Consider the following 11,102-nt stretch of genomic DNA (forward strand, 5'->3'; position numbering starts at 1 on the left):
TCAAACAAATTCATTCATCACAACCAGGTTGCTTTTAAGAAAGGTCAGGGTACGCTTGATGCCCTCTTACATCTTGACCACGTTATTTCTGATGTCCTTTCCTGTAGGAATCATATATCTTTGCTATCACTGGATTTTTTAAAAGCTTTCGATCGCATTGGAATCCATGTAGTTTTAAGACAACTAGATAAATGGAAGGTTGGGCCGAGAATCTACAATTTTATAAAATCCTTCCTGTCCAATCGTAAGGTTAGTGTTCTAATTTCCAACATCCGTTCTCCTATCTTATCCCTTGATAACGGCACACCGCAGGGTTCTCCCCTTTCTGTTATTCTTTTCAAAATAGCTTTCGATGAACTCAGTGTAATTTTCTTGGATTTTCCGACGGTTTCCCATCAAATATATGCTGATGACGTATTATTATTTTCTAAAAGCTCTGACTTGCACACAGTAATGTCTACTTTTTCAAATATCCTATCTCGAATTTCCCATTGGTCCCTTTCTTCAGGCGCTTCTATTTCTTCTAGTAAATCTAAATTACTCCATATTTGTAAGAAACGTAGTTGTTCTATTCCTTTGTTAAATTTTAATGGTGTAAACATTATTTGTGAAGATTCACTTAAGTTTTTAGGTTTAGTATTAGATTCTAAGTATTATTTCAAAGAACACTGTAAATACGTAAGACAAAAGCTATATGTTAAGTTAAATATTCTTAAATATCTATCTTGTAAACGCTCCTTCATCGGCTCGGACTTACTGATCAATGTCACTAAGGCTCTCATCTCTTCTATTGTCAACTATGGTTTGGAAATATATGGGCTGCATGCTAAAAACCACCTCAAGATGTTGGCTGCACCTTACCACACTGCAGTCCGCCGTTCTATACGTGCATTACCCACGTCGCCCATCAAAAACATTCTGGCAGAAGCAGGTCTACCTTGCCTTTTCGACAACATGGAAGACAGTATAAGAAAACTTTATCCCAAGCTCATGCTCACATCCAACATCTTTCTGAGAAAGGATTTTCATTCGGCAACATCACGCACTCGAACACCTAAAATATCTTCAGCTATCTACATGTGTTCTATCTACGCAAAAGAGAATTGCTTGCCGGCCAAATTATCGCTACCAAGATACAATCTTCGTCCTCCTTGGTTGCTAAATAAATCTTCTTTGATAAACGATTTAAGCTATTTCCAAAAGTCCAACACCACATCTGCTGAATACAATGCTTGTTTTTTGGATATATCAACTCGTTCTAAAGCTACTGGTTGGCAACCGCTATTCACTGATGGCTCCAAGGCAGATTACACTTCATTTGCCGTTGTTAAAGAAAATGGTGAAAATATATCTTATGGTTTACTTTTTCCTTTTTGTTCTATTTTTACTGCGGAAGCTACTGCCATTCTCCACGCCGTGCAATATGCTACAAAAGCTTATGGCAAATTCATCATATGCTCGGACAGTCTATCTTGCTTCCAAGCTGTTAAAAACCTGAATAATCACAACTACATAATTGGGTGCATAAGAAATATCATGATTATCCACCCTCTCAAAATTAGGCTCATGTGGGTGCCTGGGCATACTGGCATCAGCGGCAACATTTTTGCAGACAAAGCGGCAAAAGATATGAGCTTCACTCCTGTTACGACTTCTAGTCTATTTTGTAAAAATGATATCCATCGATTTATTGTGCAGCAGAGACAGGACAAGATACTTTCTGAGTGGGTGAATTACATGCATCATTATGCTAGAATCAACCCTAGCCACACCAAACCTTGCTACCCATCATCTATTCCGTCCAACTACATCACGCCTTATACGAGACTCCGTATCGGTCACAGTATCATTACGAATGCTCATCTGCTGCAAGGAACACAACCCAATTTATGCCCATTTTGCGACGCCCCAGTCAGTGTGCTACACCTATTAGTTTTCTGTCCTGAATTGGAAGTTCATAGACGGCGAAATTTTAACCATACTGATCCGTTACAGTTACTAATGAATCCTTCCCATGGTAACGTCTCTAAGATATATAAATTCCTTAAGGACTCAGATCTTCTCCGTCGTATATAATCAGTCAAGTCCTCACTGGCCAGCCGAAAGCCTATGTAGCTAGTGCTGCGTTCTTTAGTTTGTATAATAATATTGTATTTTATTATATAAGCTTTGTTAAAATAAAAAAAAAATAAATAAATCTTTATGATATAAGTTTATCAAAAACAATTTGTATACTTTAGTAATTAATACAATTAGGTACATAGATAATCAGATCAGTTATTGAAAATATTTAAAATTACATCAAGTACATAAGACAAATCATTGGCGAAAGGCAACTGCGAAATCTTTTTGGAGTCGTTTTCTTTCAGAGTCACCAGTTGTTCGTGCAATCGACGCAGATGCTTAGCCAAATTGGTGCTGCGCAATTGTGCAACATACTTAGCGCCTGCAGATGCTAATTTCCAAACTCCAACACATACAATCAATTGCTCCTCATAAGAGGCACACTGCGGTATCCCATTTGGTGTTGATGCCAAATCTAATGGTTGAGCGACAATCGCATCGACAGTGCAAACAAAATCCGAAGAAGTCATAAAAGCTGAACGGTTGTTGGGCAAGAAACACATATTACGTAGTATCCGAAGCGTGAGTACGCGTGTGGCGCTGCCGGCCGGGGCGCGTAAAATGACATCACACAAAGCGCGTAAATTGCGCGTTTGCGCACCTTCAGGGTAACGGGAAAATAACTCCCAAAATTGCAACCAAGCGCGCAGTACTTCCATTTTCACCTGTGGTGATTTCAAATGAAACGGATGCAGACTATCAAATATGTCCAGCATGTGCGCCTTAATGATGGTGACGCGACCTTCGGCACACGAGCAACAATTCATAACGACGCGCAGTCCGGTACTGATAACTGGAAAGCTCTCGGTTGTGCTAGCCTTGACACGCGTTGTTTCCGCTATAACCAACTTGATAACTAACTGCAGCAATGAATGCGCATATCCGGAAAACAGTACAGAAAACTGTTGGCTCACAATAAAAGAATGTTCGCTATGAAAGCTGCACACCTGCAATACTAGCTGCTTTAATTCGCAGGAATGTGCTAGAAACGGCCACAGCTGCATCGTAAGCTTGGAGAGAGTGATGCTCTGTAAGTTATCAGTGAGCGCTGCATCCGGCGCTGCAAACCAATGTGAGTGCACGCTGAGCAGCAGTTGTAAATTTTTAATCAGTGCCAGTTTCTTGTTCTCCCCATATCGGCGCACATACGTGGTAGCAGAGCACTTGAACTGCTCAAAAAACGTATTAAAAATCTGCGACATTTTGTCAAAAAGTTTCAGACCCTTAGCTGCTAACCTCGCTTCAGGGGAAAGACTCAGTAGAACGCCCAATGTTTCGCTAACTTGTACTTGTGTTTTGGATGGTGCAACATCAAATTTGCAAGCCGCTCTTGTATAGAGGTGCTGAAAGAGAAGGAACAACTGGACAAAAATAAAGGCAGCTGCAGATTTGGTAACTATTCTAAACAATGAATCACAGGCGCTTAAATTGTCACTGCTACTGTTGCTCTTTTTGCCATTTACCATTTCGTTTATACTTGCTGATTTGCACGTAATGTGGTTGTCCTTTGCGAAGGTTGGATCTTTTATTTCAATATCGTCTTCCAGCACCGTCAGAAATGTCTTTTGCTCATCATGCATTTGACGTCTGTTGTGCGATTTAATTAACAATAAACTAAGCGCTGCTAAAGAACATCTTTGCAAGGGAGTGTTGAGATTGTTGATGGTAAAAGCGCGCAAAAAATTTCTCACAAGAAATTCAGGGGCTTTGGCAATATTTCGACATAACTTCTCAAAGGCCAAGTCGTCTTTGCATATAACTAAGAGCAGCTGTAATATATTGACTACAACATCAGACGTGGTTGGTCGAGCAGCTGATAAAAGCTGATTAGCCATACTTGATCCCGACACAAAATGCGTTGCAGAAAAGAAAAATTCGATGGGTAACAAGCGCCGTACAAGTGACAAATATCACCACACATTGTATAGTAAGCAGGGTTGGAGTGCTCCGGTGATATCTTCAGCAACTCATACAATCTGGTCAAAAAAATTGCTCGCACATAGCACTGTTGCGAAATCGCCGTTCAACTGCAACATTCTTAAACAAATTCGACAAAGAAAACCAATCAAACCGCAATTGGCTATGCTGATTCCAGAATTGGCATCAATGTGCGGGGGTAATTGTTGGCCAAATACACAGCAGCCACGTACAGCTTCACTAGCAAATTCGAGGAATCTATGCCTGGTAAGCAAGACGTTTGCATCTTCAAATTTATCCTTATCACTGAGAAGCTTAGTAAACAAATTGGCCGCTAACTGACGCACCCCAATTGTTTCGCCGACATCTAGAAAAGTGCACAAACAGCATGCCATAAAGCCTCCAGGAAGATAAAATAAGGTATTTTGCAGCAAGTCAACACCTTTTGCTAGAGAACTTTTTGTATCTTGTTGGGAATTAAAGTGCGACACGTACGTAAGAATACACCAGGCCAGTGCGCGCACCGCTTGATCGCAGTGACCGCATAAGCCACTCAAATACTTTAATGTGGACTCACTGAGCTTAAAACTGGTTTCGGCTTCTCTCATTTGTCCATATAATTGACAAACAATGGTAAGACAATCAATCTGCCATTGCGCGCCTGTCTGAGTGAAGGACTTCAAAGCAAGCGATAATTTGATGAAATGCTTGCAGTAAGACACGAGCTGCTCATCGGAAACATTTATATCGTAAGCGCTGAGTATTTTTTGTAAATCCAATAAGCTACGTATGCGTAACAGATCCCGTTTTTGGAAATATTGCATTATCAGCTGGAAGATCAATTCAAATAGGTTGCTATTAAAAATGCAAATACCTTCATCGGCGTGTTTTACGGGTTTGACTGCTGCTATTACCTTTCCCAGTAAACTACACAATTTATGATTCAAGCGTAGAGGTGTCGCCGATACCTTAAGAAGTGATATCATAGCGTGTTGGAAGTCTGCAATAAGTTCTTTTAATAAGCGCGTACATATTATGGGTATGGAGAGTCGTACACAAAAATCGCAAAGATCGAGCAATTCTTCGAAAAGTTCATAATCAGTTTCATTGCCCGGCGAGAGCTGCAAGTACTTGCCAATTATACTATATAGCTCGTCAGCAACTTCATCGGGCATCAACGCTCCTGCAGTAGAGTGCTGATCACGCACCATTAGCTGTAGTTGCAGTGAAACACATGCATTAATTAACGAATTGTGACTTGTTGCATTTAGAATCGCCCGTAAAAACCGATGTATATTTTGTTTTGGTATTGTAGCATTCATTAGACGCCAATCGCGCAACGTCAAATGTAACCCTACATCGAGATTGTAACTCTTTTGTTTCTCCAAGTATTGCTTGGGTATAGGAAGTTGCTGGTTGCAAAAGTTAAAAGCCAATAACTGTCGAATATATGAATTTTCTTCTAATTTGCTTTTGAAAGTACCATCGTAGTGATGAAGGGACATATCTCTTTTCTTAATTGCCTGCAACTCACAACTCAATGGTATTTGTAAATTTCCCAACGACTTGGGAGCCTCAATTCGCTGATTACCCAACACCACAACATAGTTGGCATATAGTAGTAAAAAAAGACAAATACATGCATCTTGACGCATTTGTATTTCGTTCTGGTAAAGACAAAGTGCACGCAGTAGTAAAACATATATATTTGGCGTATCGGAAAGTTCGCACCGCAACCCAGTATCATAGAGCAAAACTTTGCATAGCACACCGATAGCGGGGACCGCCGCTCCAGTATAATCTTCGCACGATTCAACCACCATCGAGTTTTCGAGCGCTCGCAGTATCAAATAGTGCGCACTTTCCTCACAGAAAGCAGATAGAGTGTGCCATTGTTGGCACATAACATTTAGCTGCATTAGCGTCGTTTTACGCACTACAGGCTCCACATCGGACATCTCCAATATACTCAACAAATTAAGCAGTGTATCCCGCTCACAAAAATCTGTGACATTAATAAAGATCCGGGTATATTCTCGAGGTGTTTTCAAAATACATAAATCGTTGGGTATAACATCACTTATATAAAGCAGATTCGGTATATACTTGTCAGCATCCGGCACTGAATTCATGATGTATATAAGGCGTGTCAACGCTTCACTGCGTACGGCGCTATCACGGTGAAACATGAATCCTATGCTGCCTTTCAAAACCGCCAAAAATGGCAACTGCTTAGCATCAGGATCAAGTAAATTTTGCAAAAGTTCTATTATCTGTGGCGAATTTGTGCAGCATTGCAACAAAGGCAAGACCGGCAACAATAATTCCAACAGTTTAGTCCAATGTTCTCCCAAAAGTTTCTGAGATTTCAATATAAATACAAGAACGTCTTGGCTAATTTTGCGAATACTTTCGTGGGCTCCTTCGGTGCATTCGTAGATGAGATTGAGCAAAAGTTCACCGCTCAGCGGCACTCCCAACACTTGAGCTTCCAACAATTGTCCATGAGTTAGACCCATACTGTAGCACTCACATTCCATTAGGGCAGCAAAATGTCGTTTTACAGACATTGCAAGCATTTTGAAGATGTGCAACCTTAGTGGTTCATGTGTAAGATGCAGTAGTCGAAGTAAAAGTTCATCAGCTTTAGCGCGTAAGTTTGGCTGCGAAATATAGTGTGCATTACAATTGACAATCGCATTGAATGTTAGTTCTGCTAGCTGTATATTTTTTAAATTTTCCAACCCTTCAAAAATATCTAGTCCATTTTCTATAATATCTGCACTCACGATGGCTTGAGGATTTTTTAATAAAGTAACTGTAGTACGAATAACACCATCTAATTCCCGAAGTCGTTTAGATCCACCAACAGCATTTAAATAGCGCTGTTGAATGTTTTTGTACCGATTCGGAAAATTTTCTTTAAAGGAAAAATCGCACAAGAGGAACTCCAATACTTGTGGAATTCCTTTACAAGATCCCATTTTCATATTATGCTGCATAATATCGTCCAATAAGCATACAAGCAAGAGGTATTTAATGCGTTGTAAGGTAAAATGTTCATCCTGCTCGAAACATACTTGAAGGCTTGCAATAATTTTATTTAACCTCATAAGTACATTTGTGCCGATTGTTAATTGTTGAATGCGATACAGTTCAAGGCAGTTAGTGACAATCTCTACAATTTGTCGGGTTTCTTTGGAGAATTCAGTTATCGTTACCTCCAATATGTGTATGCTTTTTTCAATAGCAAAACGCAATATTGTACCAACTTTTAGCTGCGTATTACCGAATTTTGATGTTTTAACTGAATATGCTGTTACATTATTGCGCGTTTTTATTCGCTTTAAAAGCAGGCGCAAGTAAGCGTTAATAGTTCGTGCCACATCTTCCAACAAACTGTTGATTTCAATGTCATCGTAAAACCGATATAAATGCATTAGATTAAGGAATACATGTGGAGATTGAAGCATATATTCAGCAGGATAGTCTAGCATTGTGATTTCCAGATGCAGCAGGACATTTGCCGCTTCCACTTTTTCCACATCTGTCGACGACAATAGGTCAGTCATAAAAGTGAGAGTTGTAAAATCGGCGGGTGTAGGTATTGACCACGCTGGCTCATAATCAATTGGTTCAAAATGAATTAACAGATCCTTATTTCTAGAATGACTGCCTTCATCCTTGGCAACAGAAAGCGAGTCAAAAATTTCTGTAACGTCATCTATTTTATCTTCTAATTGATTATATTGGTATTCTTTCAATATGTACATGATTTCATCTACTATTTGAGATTCGCTGGGACGTTTCCTGAGTAGCAACCTAATTTTATCCATTTCTCTTTTGAAACGCTCTACACCTAGCTGTCTTATAGATTTTTCGTTCGAGCGAAGAATCAATAAAAGTAACTGAAGCACCCGTTGTGTAGCACTTAGTGGCTCAAACTCAAACCAACGAATAAGTTGTTTGCATAGCTCTCCTGCCTTGAAGTGTAGTTTTTCGTTATGCTCATTGGCACGATTCATCTTATTCCATATTTGTTCCAAAGTGCGCACCCTTATCTCAGGAGAGTTATGAGTTAGCTTCTGTATTGTAGCATGATCCAAGTGTAGAGACATACTTGCGGCTTTATTAAAAACAAATAAACATCAAACGTGAATTTCAAAATTTGTTTGCCGACTTCAAAGCGTATTTATATTAATTGAAGTTAAATTTTTGATATAATATTTATATATCATGTTTTATATATATTTTTTATATTTATCAAAGCGCCCTACTAGGGAAGAGTGTATTTCGGATATTAATTAGAGATATGCTGAATTGCCATTACCCAATGCATGGTACCCAATACTTCAGAAAGATTTCGGTACCCAATACTTCCTTTCGGTACCTAATACCGATTGTAGACATATACTACGTTTATACGTAAGTTATTTGCAAAAAAAAAATAATCTGCAATACCTAACTCACTGTTTATTCGATGGTGAAAAATTCTTTTTTAATATTGCCTGATTATAAAAAAGCAATAATATGACCAACGAAAAAGAAAATAAAGTAAAAAATGGCAACGTCTTGATTATTAAAAGGCAATAAGATGGCCATCGAAAAAGAAAATAAACCTAAGAGTGAAGGCGTCTTGCGCGTATTTGCAAATAATACCACTAATCAATACTTACTTGCGAGATTTAGTTATTTGCAAATAAAAAATTAAATCAGCGTTTATACGGCAAAGTTTACCATTTCGCAAATTGTTATTTGCAAATAATAAGGGCGTATAAATGTAGTAATAATTGGACATTTTTGACATAACTTTCAACAGAAAATCTGTGGAAAATCGATTTTATCGACGCAAACAAAACGGCACAATTTGATTGTTGTTGTTATTGTTTTGCCGCATATGCGTTCGTCAAGAGTTGAGAGATGGGCGAATTTTATTAGTTGCGGCAATCAACTTGGATGATTTGTTTTCGTAGGTTTCTGAGCTGCTTTCCATGAACGAAAGACACAAGATCACGTAAGAACAAGAGAGTGAAAAAAGTTTTTTAGCGGGTTCTACGCCATCTTGTTTCACTGGAAAACGAGCGAAAAGTAAACAAAGCAAAGAAAACAACGAAAACCAAAATTAGGCAAAATTATTGTCAGCCACTTTAAACGCACAATTTAGGTAAAATGATGCAACAAAATGCTTTAAAATATGTTGTCATGTTGAAATGACTCTTCTTTACTTGAATAAAAGTGTAAAATAGTGGTGCTTGTGATGTAAACAAATGCTCAGCTGACGAACCCGCTTTCGCAAACTTTTGCGAAAATAGCTCACAAATCAAAACTTGCATTTAAAAGTAAAGTTTATCAATGTGTATAGCCCTAATTTAATACGGATACTTATAAATTTTTAGGAAGAACCTACTTTTTGCATCAATTTTGCAGCGGAGAAAAACAAAAACAAAATACGGTAACCGAGAACTGTTAAATCGAATTAAGAATGTGTCGTGGGAATAGGGTAATTCGCGATCGTAATTAGGGGAGCGAACAAAATAATTGAGGATGGCGTGGGAAAATGGTATAAGACGATGCTTTCCCAAAAGATAAACAATTTGTATAAGGTAACATCGTCCGATTCATCTAGAAAAAAATTTTTCAAATAAGAGTTTCTCTTCATTGTGGCGATGGAAAATTTATATATATTTTTTTATTTCAATTAGCATTAAAACCTCTATTAGCCCCTACACTTGCTTTTGATAGGCTAGGCTCCCCTAAACCGCTTTTAGTTTTGGTCTGTAATCGTTCTTTTTGGAAGCATAAGAGTACAACTCCGCAACAAGCTTTTCAGGCGTTCAACGTTTTTCAGGCTTTCAGCAATAGCTGAATTGTGTAGCTGGAAGCATGGTTGCCACAATTGGTAACTTTCAACCTAAATTGGTAACTTTTAAACGGTTTGGTAACTTGGTAACTTTTATTTCATTTTGGTAACTTTTGCGACTAAACATCTATTTGCATTACTAGAAAGAAATGAATTATGTTTTGAATGTGCGTAATTATAAAAACCCTTCGAGTTTCAGTGGCAGCACTACTGACACTTTTACAAAATTACTTCGATTAAAGTAGAGTCATCTCATATTCGAATACTGGAAATATTTGAATTACAGTGGCAGCACCAAGGGCTGCACTTTTAAAACCACTTTCGAATTTTTGCGATAAATTTTGAATTCTACCCTCTCACATTTTAATACTGGCCATCTGGCAATTTTTGGTAAGGTCCAAAAACGTTTTGTTTTTTTCCGGCAAAAAAAAATGTTGCGTGCTTTTTACCAGACCCATCTACCGACATGTATTTCGACGTACAGTAAATTATGAAAAACTGAAAAAATAGCAAAAAAATTAGCAATTTTCAAACGAACGGTGCTATTATTCCGTGAGTCGCAGGTCCAAGTGTCGGCACATTCCGAAAGAAAAATTACACTGAAAATGACACAACGCCGAAACCGGTTTGTCTCCAAACTAAATTTGACAAGGGACGATGGAAACTCGTTCCATATTATATCATACTCCTACCCTGTCGGAAACACCAACAACGAAAATGAGAGTAACGGCACATGCAGTTATTAATTGATAGAAAAATATTTTCTAATAAGAAAATTATAATATAAATATTATTCTTGAAAATTTATCAAAAAAATAGATCTTAACTTTTGTGCTAGAACTGGGAGTTCTTGATAAATTTTCAAAATTGACAAATTATAAAAATATTGAATTTATTAAGTGCACAGAACGGGGCTGTAAGTATACACATATTTGTTGTGAAATATAGCAGTGTTATTCAGTATATTATTTTCTCACTGAAGAAGTGAAGATTTTGGTAGTGAAGATTTGGTAACTTTTGGGAACTTTTCTTAAGAGATTTTGGTAGAAAAAATGTTGGCGACTGGCAACCATGGCTGGAAGCCCCAAATGCCGGAAAAGCTGGTTGTGGAGTTGTACTCTAAACGTTTTGGTACCGAGCATCAAAAGTATTGGATACTTTTTGAATCGGTACCGAGTATCGATCAATACTTAAAAGTATC

General features: G+C 38.1%; 1 protein-coding gene across 1 annotated transcript; it reads right to left on the reverse strand.

The window, feature by feature from the left end:
- Nucleotides 1-2,257: 2,257 nt before the first annotated feature.
- LOC118753366 lies at nt 2,258-8,343 on the reverse strand. Its single transcript, XM_036488242.1, is given in 3 exon segments — nt 2,258-3,922; nt 3,925-4,111; nt 4,113-8,343. Coding segments are annotated over 3 exon segments (5,883 nt in total). The 5' UTR covers nt 8,160-8,343; the 3' UTR covers nt 2,258-2,273.
- Between the last annotated feature and the right edge of the window lie 2,759 nt (nt 8,344-11,102).

Source organism: Rhagoletis pomonella, unplaced genomic scaffold (genome assembly GCF_013731165.1).
Source record: "Rhagoletis pomonella isolate Grant_MI unplaced genomic scaffold, Rhpom_1.0 Rhpom_scaffold_02388, whole genome shotgun sequence".
NCBI lineage: Eukaryota > Metazoa > Arthropoda > Insecta > Diptera > Tephritidae > Rhagoletis > Rhagoletis pomonella.